Source organism: Hippoglossus hippoglossus, chromosome 21 (genome assembly GCF_009819705.1).
Source record: "Hippoglossus hippoglossus isolate fHipHip1 chromosome 21, fHipHip1.pri, whole genome shotgun sequence".
Lineage (NCBI taxonomy): Eukaryota > Metazoa > Chordata > Actinopteri > Pleuronectiformes > Pleuronectidae > Hippoglossus > Hippoglossus hippoglossus.
Genome location: NC_047171.1, coordinates 284,652 through 311,742, shown reverse-complemented (window position 1 = coordinate 311,742; position 27,091 = coordinate 284,652). Strand labels below are relative to the sequence as shown.

General features: G+C 46.1%; 1 protein-coding gene across 1 annotated transcript in view; it reads right to left on the bottom strand.

Annotated features, from left to right (window-relative positions):
- Positions 1–27,091, bottom strand: part of ttn.1 (titin, tandem duplicate 1) — a 136,947-nt gene that overhangs the window by 26,185 nt on the left and 83,671 nt on the right. The window contains exons 148-171 of the mRNA XM_034573345.1: positions 26,707–27,027; positions 26,272–26,556; positions 25,850–26,155; positions 25,551–25,714; positions 25,169–25,409; positions 24,765–25,040; positions 24,371–24,670; positions 23,960–24,262; positions 23,568–23,867; positions 23,164–23,451; positions 22,701–23,003; positions 22,277–22,579; positions 21,861–22,166; positions 21,248–21,535; positions 20,848–21,138; positions 20,465–20,752; positions 20,077–20,359; positions 19,640–19,947; positions 19,435–19,539; positions 19,066–19,263; positions 18,672–18,968; positions 17,966–18,553; positions 17,547–17,849; positions 71–17,392 (exon numbers count right to left, since the gene is read on the bottom strand). Of these exons, the coding sequence (XP_034429236.1) occupies positions 71–17,392; positions 17,547–17,849; positions 17,966–18,553; positions 18,672–18,968; positions 19,066–19,263; positions 19,435–19,539; positions 19,640–19,947; positions 20,077–20,359; positions 20,465–20,752; positions 20,848–21,138; positions 21,248–21,535; positions 21,861–22,166; positions 22,277–22,579; positions 22,701–23,003; positions 23,164–23,451; positions 23,568–23,867; positions 23,960–24,262; positions 24,371–24,670; positions 24,765–25,040; positions 25,169–25,409; positions 25,551–25,714; positions 25,850–26,155; positions 26,272–26,556; positions 26,707–27,027 (23,967 nt within the window). The remainder of the gene's footprint in view (positions 1–70; positions 17,393–17,546; positions 17,850–17,965; positions 18,554–18,671; positions 18,969–19,065; positions 19,264–19,434; positions 19,540–19,639; positions 19,948–20,076; positions 20,360–20,464; positions 20,753–20,847; positions 21,139–21,247; positions 21,536–21,860; positions 22,167–22,276; positions 22,580–22,700; positions 23,004–23,163; positions 23,452–23,567; positions 23,868–23,959; positions 24,263–24,370; positions 24,671–24,764; positions 25,041–25,168; positions 25,410–25,550; positions 25,715–25,849; positions 26,156–26,271; positions 26,557–26,706; positions 27,028–27,091) is intronic.

Sequence of the window (27,091 nt, the reverse complement as noted above, 5' to 3'; positions counted from 1 at the left end):
AAACACATTTTGCTAAACATGAAATGGTCCAAAAAAAATCAAGCTATTAGGTAGTACGTTCATATGTTACCTGTAATCTTGGTTCCAGCCTTGGCCTCCTGAGGGATACCGACTCCATGCTCATTTTCTCCAATAATTCTCAGGTAATAGATGGCTCCTTCCTGCAAGTTTTCCACCATGTAAGTCAGTGCATGGCAGTTGCTGGTCACAGACACCCAGGCCTTCTTACTGGCTTCACGTTTCTCAACATGATAGACCTTCACTGCATCACCACCATCGTTCTCTGGAGCTTCCCAAGTGAGGGTTGCTGAATCCCTAGTAACTGCTGACACTTTAACATTGACAGGGGGTCCAGGAGAGTCAAGCACCTTGACAACCACAGGCAATGTTGCTTTTCCCAGTGGTGATTCTATTGTGACACTGTACTCGCCGGAGTCATTTCTACTGGACTTCTCAATAGTCAGGGAAGTGCTAGAATCTGTTGATTCAATGGTTCCTCTGACTTTAAGATCAACACCCTCCTTGGCCCATTCCACTGATGGCACAGGTTTTCCCTTGAATGGAACATTTAGAGTAAATGCTGTGCCATGTTTAACACTAAGTACTTTACGCATCTCAATATCAACATCAAATGATGGCTCTGCAGTTCTGTCCATTGCTACAACTGCACCTGAATATGGACTGCGCACACTACTGCCAACTTTGTTTAGTGCCTTGACACAGAATTCGTATTCTGTGTCAGTCTTTAGTCCTGTGATTGTGAATTCCAAGCTCTTGGTAAGAGGGATAGCTTCAACCCATCTTGCTAGTTCTTCAGGTGATTCAAGTACTTCCTCTTCCTCCTCCTCATATTCTTCCTCTTCTTCCTCTACCTCTGGCTCTGGTTTGCGGATGTAGTCTCTGTATTCAACACTGTATCCAAGGACGGGAGCACCACCATCATTTGTTGGTGGTTTCCAGACAATGGACACGGTGTCCTTGGTTGAACTGACAGGTTTTGGCCTGGTTGGGCATGAGGGAACGACCAGAGGATCAACCGCTCTGAATGTTGCAGATGGTTCACTTGGAGGACTCAGACCAGCAGCATTTTCAGCATAGACTCTGAAGTCATACTCACAACCCTTGCGCAGTTTGGTTGCTACACTGGTACATTCAACAACTGGATCTCTGATCACTCTGACCCAACGCATTCCTGTCTTTTCGCGTCGCTCAATTACATATCCAGTAATGGGGCTGCCTCCATCACTGGCTGGCTTGCACCAGGTGAGGGTCATTGAATCTCCAGTTATGGTTGTGACATCAACATTTGCTGGGGCAGTGGCAAAAGTGTATGGATCTGTGACCTTTACAGTATCACTCTCCAGAGCCTCACCACGGCCATGCTTGTTGACAGCCAAAACCCTGAAGACATATTCATTGCCCTTTAGCAGTCCTGTGACTTTGAAGTATGTTTTTGTGATGTCTTCCTTCACCAATGTCCATGCCAAGCGACTGGTCTCACGCTTCTCAACAATGTAATGTGTGATATCAGCACCACCAATCTCCTGAGGAGGACCCCATGACAGGGTGCACTGCTCAGCTGTGAGACCTGTGATCTGCAGAGGTCCTGCTGAGGGTCCGGGCTTATCAATAATTACACAGTTTATTGGCATAGTAACTTTTCCGGCAATATTTTGTAGAGTCAGGGCATACTTTCCAGAATCTCTTCTGATGCAGTCCTTAACAATGACAGACGTGCTGGTATCTGTAGAGACTACTTGGATTCTGGCTCTCAACTCAATATCTTTGCCATCCTTCGTCCAGGAGATGACAGGAGCAGGACGCCCGGCAAGGTCCGCATTAATCTTCAGAGTTTCACCTGCTTTCACTAACACTGTCTCTCTAAACTTTACATCCATCATGATGCGTGGTGGATCCACATCATCCTTGACAGTGATGGAACCAGTGTTGTCAGATGGTTCACTGAACAATCCGGCTGCATTCTTAGCAATGACACGGAAGTCATACTGGCTATTTTCTGTTAGGCCTGTCACATCATAGTGGGTCTCTGGCACATTGGTAAAGTTGCACCTTGTCCAGCGTCCTTCTGGAAGATCTCTGCGTTCAATGGTGTAGCCAGAAACCTTTGCTCCACCATCATACCCTGGTTTTTCCCAAGAAAGGGAGACAGATGTTCTGGTAACAGCAGTGACCACAGGTGTGCCTGGGGGATCACATGGATCTCTGGCTGCTACAGCTTCACAAGCTTTGCTACATTTACCAATGCCAGCAATATTTTCAGCATAAACATGGTATTCATACATCATGCCCTCTTCAATTCCATTGACTTTGAATTCTGTATCTTTAATCATTCCTCTGTTCATCTTTGTCCACAGAATGCTGGAACGCTCCTTTCTCTCCAGATGGTAGCCCAGAACAGAACTTCCACCATCATTGACTGGCTCATTCCAGGTCACCAACATGCAGGACTTGGTGGCCAATTTAACTATGGGCGTGGAAGGAGGTCCAGGTTGTTTGAAGTTATACTGAGCAGAAATTCCAGGTGAATCCAGATATGTACTCTTTCCATAACGGTTGACAGCATAGATACGGAATTGGTATTCTGCACCATGTGTGAGGCGGCCAGCCTTGTAACTTGTTCTGGCAACATTACTTGCAACCATTTGCCATTCTTGTGTGTTTGTGTCCCTCTTCTCTACAATATAGTTACTGATGGAGCAGCCACCATCATAATCTGGTGGTGACCAGGACAGTGTGATGCTGTCTGAGGTCACAGCATCTACCTTAATACCTTTGGGTGGACCTGGTTTATCAAGGACAACTACAGCAATATCAGTTGTGACAGTTCCTCCTGTGTTGGCCAGGGTGATAGCATATTTGCCAACGTGTTCTCTGCTAGCCTCTTTGATGAGTATTTTGGATGAGGTTGCAGTGTTTAAGATGGTGAGTGATGATGTTTGTTTTAAAGGAAGACCATCTTTCTTCCAGGATACAACAGGCTTTGGCCTGCCTCTTACAGGAACCTCAAGAGTGAGGTCACCCCCAGCCTTCACACTGTATGTAGTAAAAAGTAAGTTAACCGAGGGCTCAATTGCAACATCCTTTGCAACCACAGGCAAGCCCAGATCCTTCGGCTCACTCTTTCCTTTCTCGTTGATTGCAACAACTCTGAATAAATAGACTTCATTAGGAGTCAGATTAGGAATATTTGCTTCAGGCACCTTGACTGTGCAGGCTGTGCCCCATTTATCTCCACTCTTGGGCTTAAATTCTACATTGTAGCACATCACCTTGCTTCCACCATCATGGGCAGGTTTGTTCCATGCCAATGATACGCTGGTCTTTGTCAAATCTACAAGGGTAACCTTGCTTGGTGGCAGAGGTACCTCAGATACTTTGATTTCTTTGGTTTCAACCATCTGTCCTGGGCCATATTCATTAGCAGCACAGACTCTGAAGTAGAAAGTTCCACCCTCAGGTAGCTCTTCAATCTTAAATGAGTTGGCTGTGCAGTTGCTGGTGACGGTAGTATAGGCCTTCCTGACAGACTCTCTCTTCTCTACAATGTAGTTTGTGATTTTAGATCCACCATCAGTGAGTGGAGTATCCCAGGCAAGAGTCACTGAATCCTTCTTGAGCTCCTTCACACCAAAGCTTTGTGGTGCGCTTGGTGTATCCAAAATTCTCACTGCAACAAACGCCGATTTTGTACCACTGCTGTTCTCCAGGGAAAGTGAGTATTTCCCACTGTCAAAGCGGTTGACGTTGTCAATGACAAGCATGGTGTATGAACTGGTTGTGTCAATTGCAGCACGCTCTGTGAGAGTACCCTCAACTTTTTCCCATTTAACAGCAGGTTCAGGCCGTCCTCTGATGGCGACAAACAGACGCAGAGTTCCACCAGCACGGACAGATACCACCTTTCTGAGATCAGCATCCAGCTCAATCTCTGGTGCTTCCGCTCTATCAGATGTAAGCACAGTGCCATGGACATTAGCAGCCTCCCCAACACCCTCAGAGTTGATAGCACAGACACGGAACTGGTACTCTCCACCCTCCTTCAGGTCTGTGATAGTGAGTTTAGTGGCTTGAATACCAGTGGGGGGAGTGCACATAGTCCATTCTTTTTCAGTTGGTGCCTCTACTGCTGGTGCTACTTCTGCCTCCTCTGTTGATTCAGGCACTGGTATATACTCCCTCATTTCAACCATGTAGCCCTTGATGTATGCGCCACCATCAAAGTCAGGTTTTCCCCATGACAAAGACACAGACGACTTAGTGTAGTCTGTCACTTTAGGATGGTGTGGAGGCGCAGGGGGTGTTGTAGCATCACATGCTCTGTAGGAGAGGGACAGTTCACTGAGGTCACCTATTCCAGCCTGATTTTCAGCAGCAACATGGTACTCATAGAAGTGATCCGTCATCAGACCTGTGACCTTGAAGTGGGTGTCCGTCAGCTTTTGTCTGTTGCATTTTGTCCACCTTACACTATCTTTGTCACGTTTTTCAAGGTGGTAGCCTTCAATATCAGCTCCACCATTGTGTTCTGGAGTGGTCCATGACAGAACCATTGAGTCCTTTGTGATCTGACTGGCTTCTGGAGTTCCAGGGGCACTGGGTGGCTTGTATGGATTGCATGCAATTGTGGGTTCACTTTCCAGATAATCACCAATACCATATTTGTTCACTGCTCTGACTCTGAAGATGTATTCATTTCCAGGGAGCAAATTTTTTAATTTATGGTACAGACCCTTGATATTTGGTGCAGCCACTGTCCATGACAACCTGCTAGTTTCCCTCTTCTCCAAGAGGTAGTGAATGACACTGGCCCCACCATCCAGAGCTGGCTCAGCCCAGGAGAGGATACACCTGTCAGCCAGGACCCCTGTCACTTTCATGGGTCCAGTGGGTGGACCTGGTTTATCAAGAACTTTGACAGTGATAGGGAAGGTTTTGGTACCACCTAGATTTTTGAGTACAAGGTCATAGTGACCACTGTCAAGCTTGGTTACATCCTTAATGGTCATGGCTGCACGCTTCTGTGTAGTTTTCAGTTCAATGCGCAGGGCTTTATCCATTTCCTTGCCCTCTTTTAGCCAGACAACATCTGGAATTGGTTTTCCATGAATGTCTGCATCAAGAACCAAGTTTTCTCCAGCATTAACAACAATGACATCCTTGTATTTGGGATCCATTGAGGCCCTTGGTGGTTCAATTTCATCAGTAGCAGTAATAGGACCAGAGCTGTCGGATGGTTCACTGAAGACTCCTGCTGCATTTCTTGCAATAACTCTAAATTCATATTGCTCCTTCTCTGTCAGACCAGTGATGGTATACTCAGTCTCAATTATATTAGTGAAGTTAGCTCTTACCCAGCGTCCATCGGGGGAGGAAACATCTTTCCTTTCCACAATATATCCATTTACTTTGCTGCCACCATCGTACTGAGGTTTGCTCCACTGAATCTTGATCAGATTCTTACAAATAGATACAGCTTCCGGAGCACCTGGAGGATCACATGGGTCACGAGCCACAAAGGACTCCGACACTTTACTGCATCTACCAATACCAACAATGTTTTCAGCATAAACTCTGAATTCATATCCGATACCCTCCTCGAGATTACAGATCTTGAACTGAGTATCAGTGATGAGAGTCTTGTTCAGTTTGTTCCACAGGATGCTGTTTCTCTCTTTGCTTTCCAGATGGTAACCAATGACTGCACTTCCACCATCATTGACTGGCTCATTCCATTCAATGATCATCATTTCCTTTGTTGCAGATTGGACATTTGGTGTTCCAGGAGGCCCTGGTGTTTTGTATGGATATTGTACGACAATGGACTTGGAGTCCAAGGAAGCACCCTTTCCATATCTGTTTTCAGCTATAATTCTGAACTGGTATTCGGCACCAGTCTTCAGCTTGGTGACCTTGAAGGCAGTTCTAGCAAGCTGTGTGGTGACTGACTGCCATGTTGTGGTGGTCGTATCTCTCTTCTCTACAATATAGTTCTTCACTTGGCATCCACCTGTGTACACTGGGGGCTCCCAGGCAAGATGGACAAAGGTGTTGCTCACTTCAACAATCTTGATTGGACCTGTTGGTGGACCAGGCTTGTCAAGGATAATGACAGCCACATCCTCAGTGATTGTACCAGCAGCATTGGTTGCTGTAATGGAGTAAGTACCTAAGTCATCTTTGCATGCCTGAGTAATCTGAATTGCTGTTGTTGCTGGAGTGTTTACCACATTGATTCTGGATGTCACCCTTAAAGGCTGACCATCCTTGGTCCAGGTGACTTTAGGTTTGGGCCTGCCAAGCACAGGGAATTCCAACTTCAGGTCTTTTCCAGACAGAACACTGTAAGTGTTGAATTGCATCTTAATGCTTGGCTCCACGGTCATGTCACTGGCAATAACAGGTGCAGCAAGTGCCACTGGTTCACTCTTACCCTTCTCATTGTAAGCGATAATACGGAATAGGTATGCTGTCCCAGCTGTGAGTCCTTTGGCAGTCCCCTCGCATGTCTTTGTATTTGTTGCAACTCCCCACTTATCTGTACCCTTAGGCTGCATCTCAATCAGGTAGCCACCAATTCTACTGCCTCCATCATGCTCTGGTTTCTCCCATGCCAGTGAGGCACTGGCCTTGGTGACATCAGTGAGGAAGACTTTTCGAACAGGCTGTGGGACCTCAGAGGCCTTGGAAGCTTGCTTTGTTTCAACAGCTTGGCCGACCCCATAGTCATTCTCAGCCATGACTCTGAAGTAATACATAGCACCTTCAATTAGGTTCTCAACTTTGAATGTTGTCTTGGTGCATTTAGCGGACACATTTGAATATGCCTTTTTGGTTGATTCACGTTTGTCAATGACATAGTACTTAGTTTTGGAACCCCCATCAATCAGTGGAACATCCCATACAAGAGTGACAGAGTCCTTTTTCACATCTTTAACCACAAGATTCTGTGGGGCTCCAGGTGTATCCAGGACTTTGACGACAACAAACTCAGACACAGAGCCACTGCTGTTGGTCAGACTGAGGGTGTATTTTCCTGAATCACTCCTGTCACACGAGTCAATGGACAGCTGTGTGAAGTTGGGAGCCTTCTCCAGCACTGCCTTTTCAGTCAGGGCTCCCTCATCCTTAGTCCACATAATCTCAGGTGTTGGCCTGCCCTTAAATGGAATATGGATTCTAACAGATCCACTGGCTTTCACAGTAATGCCCTTCCTCAGCTCAGAGTCCAAGCGGATCTCTGGTGGGTCCACTCTTTCCTCTGGCTTTGCTGTTCCAGAGAGCACTGCTGGCTCACCAACTCCTAGTTTGTTCAGAGCACACACCTGTATCTTGTACTCCTGACCCTCAGTAAGTTTGGTAATTTCATATTTGTTGACACGTAGGCCAGTGGGGGGAGTAACCATGGCCCATTCCTCCTGCTCAGCCTTGCAGACTTCAACAATGTACCCTTGAATGGCACTGCCACCATCAGTCAGAGGCTTACCCCATGACACTGTAAGGGAACTCTTTGTGGAGTCAATTACATTCACATATGCTGGGGCTCCAGGTTTGTACTTGGGATCACAGGCCTTGTAGTTTGAACTTGGAAGGCTTGGTTCTCCCACTCCAACTATATTCTCTGCAGCTACTCTGAACTCATACTCGTGGCCTGTGGCTAATCCTGTAACTCTGAAGGAGAGGTCCGTGACCTTCTGCCTATTGCATCTGGTCCATTTGATTCCACTTCTGTCCTTCTTTTCAATTAAGTAATTGGTAATCTCACTGCCTCCATCACTCTCAGGGGCAGACCAACTAATGGTCATGCCATCATGAGCAATGTTTGATACATCCTCAATGTGAGGTGTACCAGGAGGAACAAATGGTGTCTTCATAGTCACTCCACCAGATCCAAGTGGCTCACTGATACCGTAACTGTTAACAGCCATGACACGGAACATGTACTCATTACCTTCCAGTAATTTGGTGACTTTGTAGGATGTGGTCTCACAGCTGGTAGAAACAACAGTCCAAGCTAGACGGCTGGTTTCTCTTCTCTCAATGATGTAATGTTTAATAGGGCTACCTCCATCATGAAGAGGGGTGCGCCATACCAGTGTGCATCTATTTTCAGCTACTCCAGTGATGTGAAGGGGTCCCTCACATTGGCTAGCTCTGTCCAGGACCACAACCTTAAATGGCACAGTTTCACTGCCAGCCTCATTTGTCAGTTGGAGCGTGTACATTCCACCATCAATCCTTATGGCGTCCTTAATGAGGATCATTGCATGGTTTTCTGTGTTTTTAATCTCGAGTCGGAGTGTATTCTCAATTGGTTTTTCATCCTTGAACCACTGGATTGTAGGCAGTGGCTTTCCACGGACATCTGCATCAAGCTTGAATGTCTCTCCAGCATTGATTATAATGGTCTTGGTGAATGCAGGGTCAATGGAGAATTTGGGTGCCTCCACGTTGTCACTTGCAGTGATTGGTCCACTGTTGTAGGACGGCTTGCTGATGGTGCCAACAGCATTTTTAGCGATGACTCTGAAGTCATACTGAGCATTTTCAGTCAGTCCTGTCACAGTAAACTGTGTCTCAATCACATTAGTGAAGTTTGCCCTTCCCCACCTGCCCTCTGGCAGGTCCCGCTTCTCCACAGTATAGCCAGTTATATTACTGCCACCATCATATTCAGGCTTAGTCCACTGAATGACAATGGTATCTTTGGTGACATGGAAGGCCTCTGGTGTACCAGGTGGATCACATGGGTCACGGGCAATGCAGCCCTCTGAGATCTTACTACACCTGCCAATACCCACAATATTTTCAGCATAAACTCTGTATTCATACTCAACACCTTCCTCCAATGGGTGACTCTTTAAGATCGTATCGTGAATTAGTGTCTTGTTGATCTTGACCCAGAGAATACTATTCCTCTCTTTTCTTTCAAGATGATAGCCAAGAACAGGGCTGCCTCCATCTATGACAGGCTCATGCCACTCAACAACGTGGTGGTCCCTCGAAAGAGAAGAAATGAAGGGAGTGCCTGGCGGGCCTGGCTCTCTGTATGGGTATTGAGCGACCACAGCAGATGAATCCAGGCCATGACTCTTGCCATAGCGGTTTTGAGCAATGATCCTGAACTGGTACTCTGCTCCTGTCTTCAGTCTAGGCACTTTAATGGAGGTTCTGGCATAGTTGATGCTGACGTTTTCCCATGTTGCACTAGTAGTATCTCTCTTTTGCACAATGTAGTTTGAAATCTGGCAGCCACCATTGTGTTTAGGTGGGTCCCATGAAATAGTGATACTCTGTGTTGTGATTTCATTGAACCTTACAGGGCCAGATGGAGGGCCAGGTTTGTCAAGTACAATGACTTCAACAGTTGTGTCTTTCTTTCCAGCTGAGTTAGCAACATTTATACTGTACATGCCACCATCATCACCTGCAGCCTCCTTAATGCTAAGTGTTGTATTTGTGGGTGTATTGAGAGTATTGACTCTGGTGGTGAACTTCAAAGGAGCTCCATCTTTAGTCCATGTGACTGTTGGTTTAGGACGTCCAAAGATGGGAATGTCAATCTTCATGTCTTTGCCCATATGGACACTATAGCTGCTGAATGCGGGACGAACATCAGGCTCAAACACCAAGTCCTTTGTCATTACTGGACCAGCAAGGACTTTGGGGTCACTCTTGCCCTTATCATTAATTGCAGTAACTCTGAAGAGATACTCCTCCCCTGGGTTGAGATTGGGAACAGTAGCCTCCATTGTCTTAAAAGTGTTAACACCAGACCATTTCTCCTGGCCCTTAAGTTGCACCTCGAGCAGGTACTGGATGACTCTGCTACCACCATCATACTCGGGCTTCTCCCAAGCCAAAGAGATGCTTGTTTTGGTTTGGTCTGTAACAATCAAGGTCTTTGGCGACTGTGGCACCTCTGACACCTTAAGAGCGTCTGCAGTTGCTGCAGGCAGGCCAACACCATGTGCATTCTCAGCAATGACACGGAAGAAGTAACTACAACCTTCCTGGAGTGGCTCAATCTTCCATGCAAGAGCATGACAATTTGTTACAACAGCTGCAAATGTTTTGCGTGTGCTTTCTCTCTTTTCAACAATGTAGTTCTTGATCTTGGACCCACCATCCAACATAGGTGGTTCCCATGTCAGTGTCACTGATTGATTTGTAATTTCTATCACTTTCAGGTTAACAGGAGCACTAGGTGTGTCGAGAACACGGACAACAACAAATGCTGACTTGGTTCCACTGGAGTTTGCGGCAGTGACTGTGTATTTTCCACTGTCAGTTCTGCTCATCTTATCAATTACAAGGGATGAGTAACTGCTGGTCACCTCAAGCTGAGCAGTCTCTCTAAGGGCAGTTTCATCCTTATCCCACTTGATGGTAGGAGTTGGCCTTCCTTTGATGGGGATAAAAAGCCGAAGGGAAGCTCCAGCTTTAATAATTACAATCTTCCTCAGTTCTGGGTCAATGTCAAGGTCTGGCTCTTCTGTCCTGTCGAGGGCAACAACAGCTCCAGAGACATCAGCATGCTCACCAACTCCAACTTTGTTTATGGCACACACTCTAAACTTGTATGCCTGGTTTTCTTTCAGGTTTGCAACTTCAAATTTGGTCTTCTTGACACCGGTTGGTGGTGTGCACATTGTCCACTCCTCAGCAGGTGCATCTGTGGCAGGTGCCTCTGCAGCTTGGGTTTCAGCAGATGCCTCATCTGGCACTGCTGGTATTATAGTAGTGCAGCACTCAACAATGTATCCCTGAATCTCACAGCCTCCATCACAGACAGGCTTACTCCATGACAGGAAAACTGATGTTTTAGTTGTGTCAGTAACTCTTGGATTGTGTGGTGGGCCAGGCCTGAAAATGGGATCAAGAGCTTTGTAGAATACTGTTGGGGAGCTTGGCTCACCAACACCAACAGCATTCTCAGCAACAACTCTGAATTCATAACTGTGGTTTTCCAGGAGTCCGGTCAGCTTGAAAGTCAAGTCAGTGACTGTTTGTCTGTTGCATCTGGTCCATCGTACTCCTTCTTTGTCATGTTTCTCAATTATGTATCCAGTGATAGGACTGCCCCCATCTTCAGAGGGAGCCTCCCAAGTGAGCATCATTGAATCTTTTTTAATATCCGAAACTTCTAAGCTCCTGGGTGACCCCGGGGGTAAATAAGGATCTTTGATTATGACAGCAGAAGAAACAAGTGGTGCACCCACTCCAAACGGGTTGACAGCATGGACTCTGAAGATGTACTCATTTCCTTCCAAGAGCTTAGTGACCCTTAGACAAATATTTTCTACTTTGGGGTCTACAACAGTCCAGACTAATCTGCTTGTCTCTCTCCTCTCCACCAAGTAGTGAGAGATCTTGCTACCACCATCTTGCATTGGTGGTTTCCATGCAAGGCAGCATCGGTCTTTGGATATCCCTGTAACAACAAGAGGTCCTTGAGGTTCTCCAGGTTTATCTAGAACAACCACATTGACCTGCACAGTCTTTTCACCTCCTGGATTTTTCAATAGCAGCGTGTATTGGCCTCCATCTGAAAGTTTTGCTTCCTTGACAGATATATAAGCCTTGGTGGTTGTGTTCTTAATTTCTCTATGAATAGTGTTGCCCAATTCCTGATCTCCCTTCATCCAGTGGATAGAGGGTAGTGGTTTGCCGTGAACATCTGCATCAATCTTGAAGTTTTCTCCTGCGTTAACCACAATGATCTGTGTGTACTCTGGGTCAATGCTGATACCCGGTGGTTCAATCTCATCCCTTGCAGTGATAGGGCCAGTGCTGTAAGAGGGCATACTATAAACCCCGGCGGCATTTCTGGCAATGACACGGAACTCATACTGATTGTCCTGTACAAGTCCAGTTGCAACATATTCTGTCTCAATGATGTTCGTAAAGTTAGCCTTCTGCCAACGACCTTCAGGTAGCTCCTTCTTTTCCACAATGTAGCCTGTAACCTTTGCACCTCCATCATACTCAGGCTTGGTCCAAACAATGGTCAAAGTGTCTTTGGTGATCTTTGTTGCCTCTGGGGTGCCAGGAGGATCACAAGGATCTCTAGCAATATGACCCTGGGACACTTTGCTAACTTTGCCTATTCCAACAATGTTTTCAGCATAAACTCTGTATTCATACTCCATCCCTGCTTCCAAACCACTGATCTTGAAGGTTTGGTCAGTAATAAGAGACTTGTTGAGTTTGACCCACATAATGCTGTTCCTCTCTTTTCGCTCTAGATGATAGCCCAAGATAGAGCTTCCGCCATCAATCACAGGTTCGTTCCAGGCCACCACCATGCTCTCCTTGGTCCAGGCTGCAATGGATGGTGTTCCTGGGGGTCCTGGGAGCTTGTATGGGTACTGCGCCACAATACTATCTGACTGAAGAGTTGGGCCTTTTCCATATCTGTTTTCTGCTGTGATTCTAAACTGGTACTCACAGCCAGTCTTCAATCGGCCTGCCTTGATTTTTGTCCGTGCAAGGTTAGGAGATACAACCATCCAGTTAGTTGCGGATGTGTCTCTCTTTTCCACAATGTAGTTTTTGATGGTGCAACCACCATCATATTCTGGTGGGTTCCAGGAGATAGTTACACTGTCAGAAGTGACCTCCTCTACCTTAACTGGACCACCTGGCTGGCCGGGTTTGTCAAGAACAACAATGCCAATGCCTGCAGTTGTCTCTCCTGCTGTGTTGCTAAGAGTAATGAGGTATTGTCCAACGTCATCTTTGGTAGCCTCTTTTATTTTGAGGTTCAGCAACGTGTCTGTTGAACTAAAGTTTACTCTGGTAGTTCTCTTCATAGGCTGACCGTCCTTTACCCAGGATATAGCTGCTTTGGGACGTGCAACATACGGAACATCCACTGTCAGGTCTTCTCCTGCCAACACACTAAATGTGTTGAACAACATTTTGGCAACAGGTGCAATCACAAGATCTTTGACAATCACAGGCACTCCAATTTGACGTGGGTCACTTGTACCCTTCTCATTTCTTGCTGCTACACGGAACATGTATTCTTCACCTGCATTAAGTCCACTAATTGTAGCTTCTGTTTCCTTTACAATCACAGCCTGGGTCCACTTGTCAACACCCTTAGGCTGGATCTCAACAACATAACAGCCTATTCTGCTGCCACCGTCATGCTCTGGCTTCTCCCAAGAGAGAGTGACACTATTTTTGGTAACATCCTTAAGAGAGACTTTGCGAGGTGGCTGTGGTTTTTCAGACACTTTAACTGATTCACCGGTCTCAATGGGTAGACCAACGCCATATTCATTCTCAGCCAGAACTCTAAAGTAATAGTTGCATCCTTCCAGGAGGTGGTCAACTGTGAAGGTGGTATGGTGGCAGAGAGCATTGACTGTGGCATATGCTTTCCTTGTGGACTCACGTTTTTCAACAATATAGTTCTTAATCTTTACTCCTCCATCATTCACTGGTGGATCCCAAGTCAGAGTGACAGCTTCTTTTGTTACAGCAGTAATCTTCAGGTTCTGTGGGGCACTAGGTGTATCGAGCACCCTGACTTGGACTGTAACTGTCTTGGAGCCAGAACTGTTTTCAACTGTAAGATTATATTTTCCACTGTCAAATCTGTTGACATTTTCAATTACAAGTGATGTATATGATGTTGTGCTGTCAATGGTTGCCCTCTCAATAGCCTCACCATCTCCTTTGGTCCATTTAGCTTGAGGACACGGTCTGCCTCTGATAGGCACAAAGAGTCGGAGAGAGCAGCAAGCTCTAAGACTGACAACTTTGCGGAGATCAACATCCAAATCAATTTCAGGTGGGAGGAGCCTGTCCTCTGCCTTGGCATTGTCAGGTACAGATGCTGCCTCTCCAATTCCTTCACTGTTGAGAGCAGAAACATTGATCTTGTGCTCCTGGTTCTCTTTCAGGTTAATAATGGTAAATGAGGTGGCTAGGAGACCTTCTTTGGGTGTCACAATGGTCCATTCCTCCTCCTCCTTTTCAGATGGGATGCAGGTTTCTACAATGTAGCCAGTGATGTCAGAGCCTCCATCGTATACAGGTTTGTTCCAGGCAACAGTAATTGAGGACCTGGTTGTGTCCAGGATTCTAGGGTTGCATGGAGGCCCTGGTATGTACAGTGCATCCGTTGCCTTGTAAAATGGACTGGAGACACTGTGTGTGCTAACTCCAGCAGCATTCTCTGCAATTATTCTGAATTTATATTCATGTCCGACAACAAGGCCTCCTGGCCTGAACTGAAGATCTTTGACCTTCCTCTTGTTGCATTTGACCCAGCGGAGGCCTATTTTGTCTTTCCTTTCAATATTGTAGTTAGTGATGGGAGTTCCGCCATCACTCTTGGGAGCTTGCCACATAACAACCATTGAATCTTTAGTGATAGCTGTCACCTCAGGATTCTCTGGAGGATCTGGAACCACATATGGGTTATCTGCAATAGTGGATTCTGAATCAAGAGACTCGCCAACTCCATATTTGTTCACTGCCATAACTCTGAAGATGTATTCATTCCCTTTGAGCAGCTTCGTCACCGTATGTTGTGTAACTTTCAGGTCTGAAACCACATTAGTCCAAACCAGTCTGCTTGTCTCACGCTTTTCGATCACATATCCTTCAACCTTGGCTCCACCATCATCTGCAGGTGGAGCCCAGGTCAGTACGCAGTTATCAGCTGTGACATCAGTTACCTTAAGAGGTCCAACAGGTGGCCCAGGTTTGTCAAGCACTTTAACATTAAAGATGTGCTTTGCAAATCCACCAACATTAGTGGCAGTCAAAACAAATTCTCCACCATCTGATCTGATAGAGTCCTTGTTGGTCAGTGTGGTTGTCAGTTCAGTGAACTTAACCTCCAGTTTCATTGTGTTCTCAACCTCTTTTCCATTCTTGGTCCAAACCATAGATGGTGTTGGCTGACCAGCTATGTCAGCATCAAGCTTGAAGGACTCTCCTGCCTTCAGGGGAACAACATCTTTGAAGATGGCATCAACCATAATGCGTGGCTCAATTATGTCATCTGTGCACATAATTGGGTCTGAAGGCTCAGATGGACTGCTTACTGCTCCTGCGGAGTTTCTGGCTATGACACGGAACTCGTAGGAGGCATCTTGAGTCAGTCCACTGACAGTGAATGCTGTCTCAATGATGTTGGTGAAATTGGCTCGGCTCCAGCGACCCCCTAACCCTTCTCTCTTCTCCACTGTGTAGCCAGTGATTTTGAATCCACCATCATACTCAGGCTTTGTCCACTGAATGGTGATGACATTTTTATTGACAAATATTGGTACAGCTTGGCCTGGTGGGTCTACAGGGTCCAAGGCCAGTATTGCTTCTGAGGCCTTGCTGGGCTTACCAATGCCTGCCATGTTTTCAGCCATGACACGGAATTCATAGGCAACTCCAGCTTCAAGCCCGGTGGATTTAAAGATGTTTCCTTTCACAATACCCTTGGTTATCTTATGCCACGTAATGCTGCTTCTTTCTTTCCTTTCAACATGATAACCAATGACCTCATTTCCACCATCAGACACAGGCTCATTCCAGCCTACTGTTATAGAGTCCTTGGTGAATGCAACAACATTCGGAGTACCAGGAGGTCCAGGGACCTTAAATGGATAAGCAGCCACCACAGCCTCTGAGGTGATGGGAGGTCCAACACCATATCTGTTCTTAGCCTTTACCCTGAACTGATATTCTGAACCAGTGGTTAACCGAATGGCTTTGAACATGGTACGGATGATAGTAGAAGACAGCTCTGTCCATGTTTGGGAAGTTGTGTCTCTGATCTCAACCACATAATTATTAATTGGAACACCTCCGTCATTCTCAGGAGGGTCCCATGCAAATATGCAATTGGTACGGGATATTTCCACAATGTTAACTGGTCCCTTGGGTGGCCCAGGTACATCATGTACTTTCACAGTGATGTTATCTGTCACAGAACCAACAATGTTCTTTCCTGTCATGGTGTATACACCACTGTCTTCTCTATTGCATTCATTGATGCTAAGGATAACAGTAGCAGAAGTAGTTTCCACATTGGTTCTCTGTGTGAGCTTCAGGGCTGCACCATCCTTCTGCCAAGAGACAGTTGGTCTAGGACGTCCCATAACTGGGATTTCAACTTTGATTTCATCTCCAGCTTTAGCAATAATAGTCTTATGACACACACCGCGCAGGTCAAACTCAGGCACTATTGTGGAATCCCTAACAACTATGGGTTTGCTCTCACGTGGGATGCTTCTGCCCGACAGGTTGACAGCCATTACTCGGAAAATGTACTCCTCATTCTCATTCAGATTTTTTACTGTGAAATCCATGGACTTGACTGTTGTTACATGGGCCCACTGATCAGTTCCCTTCTTCTGGGCTTCCAGGACGTATCCTGTAATTCTGCTTCCACCATCGTGCTTGGGTTTAGTCCATGCCAGGCTCACAGAATTCTTGGTGATATCAGTAGGAATAATACTCTCTGGAGGAGTTGGTGCCTGGGATGCACGGATTGGATCTGCAGTTTCGACTGGCTCACCAATACCATACTCGTTCTCGGCAGACACTCTGAAATAGTACTCACAGCCTTCACCCAGTTCACTAATCCTGACTGAAGTGTGTGGGCAATTTGTCATAGCAGTAGCAAAGGCCTTTCGTGTTGATTCTCTCTTCTCAATGACATAGCTTGTGATCTTGGCTCCACCATCAATGAGAGGCATCTCCCACTGGAGAGTAATGCTTTCTTTGTCAATCTTGATTGGTTTTAGATTAAGTGGGGGTCCAGGAGAATCCAGAACTCTCACATGTATATCAGCACTCTTCTTACCACTTGAGTTTTCAAGAGTAAGCTGATATTTGCCTGCATCAATCCTTGAACTCTCAGGAATGAGCAGCATTGTAAATGATTCAGTGCTGTCAATGACTGCACGTGGGACAGGGCCACCTTCCTTAGTCCAGCTGACTGTTGGTGTAGGACGTCCCTTGATTGGCACAAAGAGGCGAATGGAGCAGCCAGCCCTAACGACGAGGGTTCGTCTCAGCTCAATATCTAGCTCCAAATCTGGCTCAGCTGCACGCTCCACAATGTCAACCAGTTCCTGAGTTTCGGCAGGTTTACCTGCCCCCTTAGCATTCACAGCACTAATTCTAAAGTGGTATTTTGCACCGGTTTCCAGCTCGGGAACAACAAATTCGGTTATTCTAAGTAGAGATGAAGGGGTATCCTTGACCCATTCTTCTGTTCCTTCCTTCTTGTGCTCAATCACATATCCAGTGATGTCACAACCACCATTATCAAGAGGTTTTCCCCAGTTCAGGGTGGCAGTGGTCTTGGTTGTGTCTGTGACTCTTGGATTGACTGGAGGTCCAGGCAAATCTACCAAATATAAAATAATTGGTTAGTCTTTTAAAACTGAATACAACATTCTGTAAAAACTGCTTCATTTAATTATCTGAACATAATTGAATAATTTAATATGGGTGTCTGATGACCAGTTTTTTGTTCACAGATTAAATACTTTTTTACTTACAGACAGCAACTATTGTTCTAACAGGCATAGATGTTTCACTTGGCTCTCCAAAGCCAGCTTTGTTCTCAGCAAAAACACGGAACTCATACTCCATGCCTTCAGTCAGACCAGTGACTTCATAACTGAGCTCGGCAATAGATTTCTTTGAGGCCCTGATCCATCTCATAGCCTTTTTCTCCTTCTTCTCAACACAGTAACCTATGATATCACTTCCGCCGTCCTCAGTTGGTCTCCTCCAGGTTACAGTGGCTGAATGTCCATCCACTTTCTCAACCCCTGGTTTGGATGGTGGACCAGGAGGACCTAAAGGTTTTGATAAAAGAAACACATGAATAAATCTTACTTGTACGTATTCTTCCAGTGGTAATAAACACAAATTCAGAATGAAAGAAGCAGTAAAGAATATAAACTGTGCATACCGAATCTATCAACCATCTTGACGGCCTCTGAGTGAGATGGCTCACTAGCACCATACTGGTTCAGAGCAGAGACTCTGAAGAAATACTCGTTGCCCTGGATGAGCTTGGTGGCTACATAGTGACAGTCAATGACCTTTTCTTCCAGAACAGTCCAGAGCAGGCGGCTGGTCTCCCTCTTCTCCAGGGTGTAATATTTGATAGGAGAGCCTCCATCCTCAGTTGGAGCTGCCCATGTAAGAGTGACCTTTTCAGAAGAGACACCAGTGCATTCAATAGGCCCAGGAGTACCAGGAACATCCAGAACTTTGACCTTGACAGTTTCCTCCTTTACACCGAAGGGGTTGCTGGCAGTTATGATGTATTCCCCTGTGTCCTTCCTGCTGGCATATTTGACGGACAGAGTAGAGGAAGTTGCAGTGGTCTCAATATGAACAAGGTCCGAGGGTTTGAAGTACTTTCCTCCCTTTGACCAGCATGAGGTTGGAGCAGGTTTGCCAACTATGCTTGTGGCAGTAATGACAATGGTATCGCCAGCTCGGACAGTCAGACCCTCCAACACATGAGCATCAATAGTAATGGTTGGTGCCGCTGTTGGAGGAAATAGGAACCATTTAATTATTCAAGCAGTATACACAGTCTCTACCTCAGTGTAACATTGTCTCACTCATGGTTTTGAGACAAACAGTGTTTTATGCGCTCATCTCACCATATTCATCTCTGCAGATGATTGTATCTGTCTGCTCGGAGGGTGGGCTAAGAGCACCAGCTGCATTCTTCGCTCTGATCCTGAACTCATATTTGCAGCCCTCTTGCAGTTCGGTGACAGTAAATGCAGGATCCACAACATTCACATTATTGGCCTTGACCCAGATCTTAGACGGTAGGTCGCGCCTCTCCACAATGTAGCCAGTCAGCCTGTGGCCTCCATCGAACTGTGGTTCAGTCCACTGGAGTGTCACGGAGCTCCTGCTGATGCTGATGACATCAGGTTTACCAGGAGCATCTAAAGATATGGATATAAATATGAATGCAGTTTTGTATCTTTGCACAATTTGTAATTTATTATATTTGAAAGCCACTTTTATAAGTTTTACACCCACCAATGGGATCCAGGGCCACCTGTGGATCAGTGGGAGCGCTCGGTCTGCCAATGCCAGCCAGGTTGATTGCCATGACTCTGAACTCGTACTCCAAGCCTTCAGTAAACCCAGTGACCTTGTGTTCCCTCAACTTTAAGGCAGCTGGGCTCGCCCTCTTCCACAACATACTGTTCCTCTCTTTGAACTCAACATGGTAACCTGAATGTAGTACCAAAGGTGTAAAAGAAAAATCCATAATAAGCTCACATGGTACACACAGATCATATAAATATCAATTAAAGTGCTATAGTGAAGATAAAATGCTTGTTAAATAATACAAGAAGTAACATAGTTGCAGAGTAAGTGTACAAGTGTTCAAGATGACTATACCTGTGATGGGAGATCCTCCTGTCTTCCTGGGGTCGGACCAGGCCAGGTAAACCGAGTTGTGACGCATGCTCATGACCTGAGGAGGAGGAGGAGCATCAGGAACATCTGTGGAAAAACAGTGAAAATACAACAGTCAGAAAAAACTCAAATTCAACACTTTAACATCGTTAGCCTATTAAATATATTGCATGTTATCGTAACTCACTGAATGGATGTTTAGCAACAATGGGATCAGACTTGAGTCCTTCTCCAAACCCGTATTTGTTCTCAGCACAGACTCTGAAGATGTATTCTGTGCCTTCATGGAGACCGGTCACTCTCATGGTGTTGGTCTCCACAGTGGAGGACACAGTCACCCACATATTGGTAACTGAGTCTCTCTTTTCCAAGACATAGTTGGTGATCTCTGAGCCACCGTCGTCCTTGGGAACGGCCCACTTCAGTGTAGCGCCATCGGCAGTAACTTCTTTGAACTTAATGGGTCCAATAGGGATGCCAGGTTTACCCACCACCCTAAAAGGAGACAGGTAAAATAAAATACATTGCTTATACTTTTTGTTATTTATTTAATTGTTACCAGTATTTACCAAGCAACACATTTTTTATCTTGTATTACATGCCCTGGTATAATTTGATCTCTACCTGATGAATATGGTGGACTCCTTGCTCCCAGCACTGTTTCTCAGGGTGATGGTATACTTGGAGGCATCACTCCTCTGACAGTCCCTGATCAGGAGGGTGGTGTTGACTGCAGAGGACTCGGCACACACTCGGCCAGTGTCTGTCAGATCTTCATCATCTCCCTTCTTCCAGGAGACCTTGGGTGTAGGTTTGCCCATGATCGGGATCTTCAGACGGACAGTGCTGCCCTCCTTGGCAATGTAGCACATGTTGGGAAGCTCCCTCAAGTCACAGCTCGGAGGAACTGCAGACGGAAAGAAAAAATATTTTAAGGGTTAACCCTAACCCTATAATAAACAAATTTCTTAATAGCTTTCTGTCTGAAAGTTTCATAAATAAAAACACTTACTGATCTGCTCCTTAGCAACCACTTTCAGCTCCTTGGCAGAACTCTCTCCTGAGTCATTAACAGCCTTGACTCTGTAGGTGTACTCTCTGTCCTCCACCAAGTCCTTGGCGCTGTATTGCATATTCTTGGACCTCATTAGCTCCTTGTACTTGTCATCACCATTGAGAACCTCCACCACATAGCAGGTAATGCGACTGCCACCATCGGTGAGTGGTTTCTTCCAGCTTAGAGTGCAAGAGTATTTAGTTACCAGCAGGGTCTTGAAGTCCATGACAGGCCCAGGCTCCTCTGAGAAAAGTAAATATGAACAAAGTGAGAATAATATTTGCTAGATCAATAAACAAAGGACATCCAACAACAAAATCTGCTATCATCCAACTCACCTGTTGCTCTGACTGAATCGGCTGTTTCGCAGTACTCTCCGGTACCAAGCTGGTTGACTGCTGACACTCTGAAGTAGTAGGATCGTCCAGCATCCAGGTCTGGCACCTTGAATTCTGTCTTGGCGCAGTTGTTGGAAATGATGGACCAGGCCTTCCTCTCAGTATCACGCTTCTGCACAATGTAGTGGGTGATTTCGTGGCCACCATCAATCAGAGGAGCGTCCCAGTAGATGGAAGAACTGTCTTTGGATGTCTCCTTCACCACCAGGTTGACTGGAGGTCCAGGAGTGTCTGTTGAAATACAACAAAACTTTCAAAATGTATCAACTTAAGCCCAATTTTCATTTCATATATCAGCTTAGTGCTGTTTCTGATGAGTTCATGTCTGTCCTTCACTAACCTAGAACCTTGACAACAATGGTGTACATCTTCATGCCAGCCAAACTCTCCAGGTTCAGAATGTATTTGCCAGCATCATATCTGTTGACATTCTCCACCACCACCATGGTGTCAGTGTTAGTGGACTTGATGATGATGCCTTGGCGGCCCTTGATGTTGGTGTTCATTTTGGCCCAGGTGATCTTGGGAGTGGGACGACCCTTGATGGTGGCCTGCAGCCTCATGGTGGTTCCAGCGCGCAGCTCCAGGACCTTCTTTAGCTCTGCACTCAGCTCTGCCTCTGGAGGAACTACAAAAAAACACACAGAGGACAGTTTTAGAAATGACTTATTATGACTGCGAAGACCTTATGTAGATAGAGAGCCTGTTAATTCAAACACGGTCTCAGTGACCAGGCTAACATGATGTTAGAAAGCTCAAATTATTTAGTTAGTTTTCAAATTCTTACATAAACCAGCTAACTATGAATAAGTCGCACTATGGACGGAAGGACAGACAGAGGGACGGACAACCCAAAACATAATGTCTCTAGGCAGAGGCATCTTAAAGTTTTGATGAATAAAAACTTAAAATCTTGTAAATTTAATAATAAACTAAAATGTTTGTATACATACCAATGATGTCCTTGGCAACATGTTTGCCAGGTACTTCAACTGGCTCGCCGAAGCCAACCTTGTTGACGGCAGTGATGCGACACTGGTACTCAGCCTTGTCAATGAGGTTTTGAATGACATAGCTGGTCTCCTGCAGGTTTCTGGGGACGTTGCAGCGGATCCAGTCTCTTGTATCAGTTCGCTTGCACTCCACCAAGTATCCGATGATGGGGCTTCCACCATTGTTGGCAGGGGCAGTCCAGTTGAGACTGATGGCGCTTTGGGAGGTGTCCTTCACACTGGGATTCACAACAGGGCCAGGCAGAGCTGGGGAGGAGCACATTGATCCAGTTTAAGTTACATCTAGGATTGGACACTACATGCAATACCTTCTTAAGCTATAACTGTGCAAGATTATCAGAAATGATGGGACTTACTGATGGGGTTCTGTGCAGTGGTGCCAGCAGAGGGCTCGCTGGGTTTGCCAAACCCTGCAATGTTGAGGGCAATGACTCTGAACTCATACTCAGCTCCCTCTTTGAGGCCTGTAACATCAAGGGTCCTTTCTGTCAGAGGCTTCCTGTTCAGTCTTGTCCAGTTCAACTCCATTGCCTCTTTCTTTTCCAGCATGTAGCCCAGGACGATAGACTTTCCATCATCAGCAGGCTCCTTCCAGCTCACAGTCATACGATCTTTGGTCACGTTGGTGATCACTGGGGCCTCACAAGAACCAGGGACAGCTGTTGGTGAAACCAGAGTTCAGTTGTTCAAGTTTGAAATTACATTGAAACTGTAGCACTACTTGCTACGGTTCTTCACTGATGTTGTAATGACCCAGACAAAATGCTGGTAATGACTTACTATATGGGTTCTTGGCAATAACAGGGTTTGTTATGTGGGGGTCTCCAACTCCCCACATGTTCTCAGCACGGATTCGGAACTGGTACTCGTGACCATTGATCAGCTTCTCCACGTTAAACTCAAGGACATCACCCTTGATCTTGGTGGAGACCTGGGCCCAGTTAGGTCTGCTGGTCTCACGCTTATCCACAATATAGCCATTGATGGGGGCACCACCATCTTTCAAAGGCGGCTCCCACGACAGTTTCATACTGGTGGCCAACACCTCAGTGTATTTGGCACTAACAGGAGGGCCAGGCACGTCTAAGGAAACAAAATATTCATGGTATCAGCCAACTGAACACAACATGATGATTGGTGAAGCTGTGGGTACATCATGTAGAATACAGTTGACAGATTGTTAAAGTTTTATCTCGTTAAGAGTTTCAGAAAACATCCCTAAAGAAAAGAGGCCAGTACTCACCCAGAATGTTGACTTCAATCTCAGCAGTCTTGGAGCCACTGGCATTCTCAGCCAGGATAGTGTAAGTCCCTGTGTGTTCCTTGGTGACTCCTGTCATCTCAAGCTGGAAGTGATGCCTCTGCTGGGTGATGACCTGGCCTTCGCCTGACTTCAAGCTGTCGTCACCTTTCTTCCAGGTCACTCTGGGCAAGGGCTTACCAAACACCTCAGCCTCCAGGAGTACTGTGGCTCCAGCCTTCACCTTAAAACCTTTTTGCATCCTGGCATTGACCTCCACTCTGGGAGGAACTGTGTTTAAAGATAAGATAAATTAGTGTTATGCTCAGGTCTACTTTCTTTTAAAGTCAAAATCTTTTGGTGGTAAAACTTATAACACTTATAACATTGTTAAATAAAAATCTCACCATTCTCAGCACAGACCAGGACAGGGTCTGTGGGCTCAGATGGTTTGCTTATGTTGACAGCAGTTTTGGCAATGACTCTGAACTGGTAGTTCAGGTCTCTCTCCAGACCAGTAACCGTATACTCCTCCCTTGGTACATTCTGACTGCTGGTGTTGCAGCGGATCCAGGTGTCTCCTGGCACTCGCATGACCTCAACATAGTAGCCAATGATCTTACTCCCGCCATCATTCTTGGGACGGGTCCAAACCAGAGTGACAGAGTTCTTGGCTACATCCAGGATCTCAGGTTTACCTGGCATGTCTGTGACACAAAGAGAACATGAGCAGAAGTTAAGAAAAGTAAATAAAATTAATAAAAAAAGATTGTTGCATAGGTGCTGGCAGCAAACGTACCAATGGGTGTTCTGGCAGTGACAAAGTCGGTCTTCTTGCTTGGTTTGCCCTGGCCTGCACGGTTGATGGCGGACACTCTAAAGGTGTATTCCAGGCCCTCAATGAGGCCAGCACATGGGTACTCAGTGGTGCGGACAACTGTGTCATTGGCCTTCACCCACAACAGGCTGTTCCTCTCCTTACGTTCAATGTAGTAACCTGTAATGGGACTGCCTCCGTCACTCTCTGCCTTATCCCAGGCTACAAACATGCAGTCCTTGTTGGTCTTGTTGATGCGGCAGTTGAGGGGCTCGCTGGGGACATCTTGTGACAACAAAACAGACAAATTGATGTAAAAAAACTTTCAACTTTAGACAAAGGCTTGTATCTAAATCAAGGCCTGCACTGGGAAAATATTTCATTTAAACCTACCGAAGGGGAACTTGGCAACCATCCTGTCAGACTGAATGGGGTCTGACACGCCAAAGCGGTTCTCAGCACGGATGCGGAAGATGTATTCTTTTCCAGGAACGAGTTTTCCAAGCCTGCAATTGGTCTTTGAGCAGGAAGAGAGAGCCGTCATCCAGTCACCTCTGCTCACATCACATTTCTCTATCACATAGTTGGTGATGTTGGTTCCTCCATCCTCCAGTGGTTTGTTCCAGGACAGGGAGCAGGCATCAGAGTCGATGTCGCTAATGACCACGGGGCCCTCAGGTGGACCGGGGATATCTGAAACACAAAGAAGTCAGACAAGTCATTTTCTCTATTGCTGAGTGTCAAAATGTAAATTACTTTAATTTCCACATATGTGGGTGACACTGACCTTTGATGATGATCTTCAGGGCCTGGACCACCTTTGCGGAGCTGTTCTCAGCCATCAAACTGTACTCTCCACTGTCAGTCCTGGATACATCTTTGACGATCAGGACACATAGGTTACCAGACTGGTGCACTGCCAGACGACTGGAGGGGACCACTGCATTCTCACTACGCATCCACTTGCAAACTGGGGAAGGTTTTCCAGAAACCAGAGCCTCCACTCTGAGCTTGGCTCCAGCTCTGGCGCTCACCATCTCCGGCATGACAATTTTTGGTTCCACTGCAGGTCAAGACATGAGAAGTTACAGACTATCTGGGGGAGCTGAGTGTCTATCTTGAGGTCTATCGTGGGATAATGGCCAAAACTACGTCTTAATGATCCCTTATTAATCAGACAAAACAACTTACACATCTGTTCCTTGATCTCGACTGGCTCCCTCGTCTCGGTGAATGAGCTCATGCCCATGATGTTCTTGGCAGCCACTCTGAACTTGTACCTCTTGCCCTCCTTCAGGCCACTGATGCTGATTGTCAGACCTTTCACAGTTGTGTATGCATTCCACACCTCCTTTTCAGGTTCTTCCTCCTCTTTTTCCTCTTCCACTGGAGGTGGAGGAGGTGGTGGAGGAGCCTCCTCTCCTTCTGCAACCTGTGGCAAATTGAGCATTGTAGATTAATGACTCATGCCTCACATTTATACAATAATAAGAAAGAAGGTTGTGCTGCAAAATTATATGAGAGCGTGAATATCTGTCAAATCAAGTTAGGGTATTTTGATCACACAACAAACCTCCAAAGGTGCTGGAGGTGGTGGAGGAGGTTTGACCTCAATATATTCAATTATGTAACCATCGATCTTGGCACCACCGTCACTCGCAGGCTTGACCCAGCCAACTGTGGCGCTGTTCTTAGTGATATCCAGAACCCCGATCTTTTCACAAGGATCTGGCTTGCCTGAAAAAACGAAATCAGACAGGTGTGTTTAAATGTTTCAGATGACTGATGAACAAGAAAAGAAACAACTGAGCACAGTGAGCAGCTGCATGAGTTCTGAGGCCCTGTGTCGTGTGATGAGGAGATGATACTTACTGACAGGATCAGAAGCCAGGTAGGAAGTGGGTGTTGCTCTGGGAACACCAGAACCATACTCGTTGACAGCTGTGACTCTGAAGTTATACTCAGTTCCAGGCATCAGGCCACTGACTTTGAAGGGAATCTTGTCCCCTTGAACTTCAGCCTTGACAGTTGCCCATGTCTTACGATCAATCTCACGCTTCTCAACAATATAATGAGTGACATCACTTCCACCATTGCTCTCTGGAGGACTCCAGGACAACATGGCGGATGTCTGTTTGATGTCGGTCGCTTCCAGATTCATTACAGGTCCAGGAGTGTCTGTCAGAAACAAATAGATAATGACATTTAGATTTTGTTGAGAATTTGTTTGATTGAGCTGAAAATGGCACATTTTGTGATTTGAACATTAATTACTCAAAAAAAGCATAGCTAACCTAGAACCTTAACGTTGACAAACACAGCCTTCTCCCCAGCAGGGCTCTGCAGAGTCAGGCAATATTTGCCAGTGTCGTCACGTGTGCTGTCGGCGATGACCAGGAAGGTCATAGTGTCGATGATGTCAACTTTTCCCCTCCTGAACACGTTGTCAATGCCCATTCTTCTCCAAGTTATTTTGGGAGGTGGTCTGCCTCTAATGGTGGCACATAGCCTGATGGGACAGCCAGCTCTTACTGTCAGTCCCTGCTTTAGGTTAGCATCCAAGTCAATCTCTGGTGCCTCTGTTGGTAAAAGAGTGTAGGTGTCAGAAGTAAAACTCAAAAGCTAATGTGATCTAGTAGTTTTCACACATGAGTTCCACACCATCCCAGGTACACCTGAGATGTCACTTGGTTTCCATAAAAACAATGAAAATTTGATGAAGTCCTCACCTAGAATCTCTCTGGGGATCACAGCACCCTCCAGGTTGCAGGGCAGGCTCATGCCCACCTGGTTCTGAGCTGACACTCTGAATTCATAGACAAGCTTCTCATCCAGACTTGTGACTGTGAACTCACACATGACCAGCTGAGCTGCTACGTTACACCTCTTCCAACCATCGTCTCCTTTCTTGGCACCTCCCTGCATCCTCATCTCCACAACATAGCCAATAATGGGAGCTCCACCATCAGATAAAGGCTTGGTCCAGCCTAGGGTGACACTTGACTTGGTGCTGTCCAGGACTTTCAAGTTGGTTGGAGGGGCAGGAGGCTCTGTAAGAAGACATAAGGATGAGTGAACATGAAGCCATGGATTTTGTCTATAGCAAAGAACATG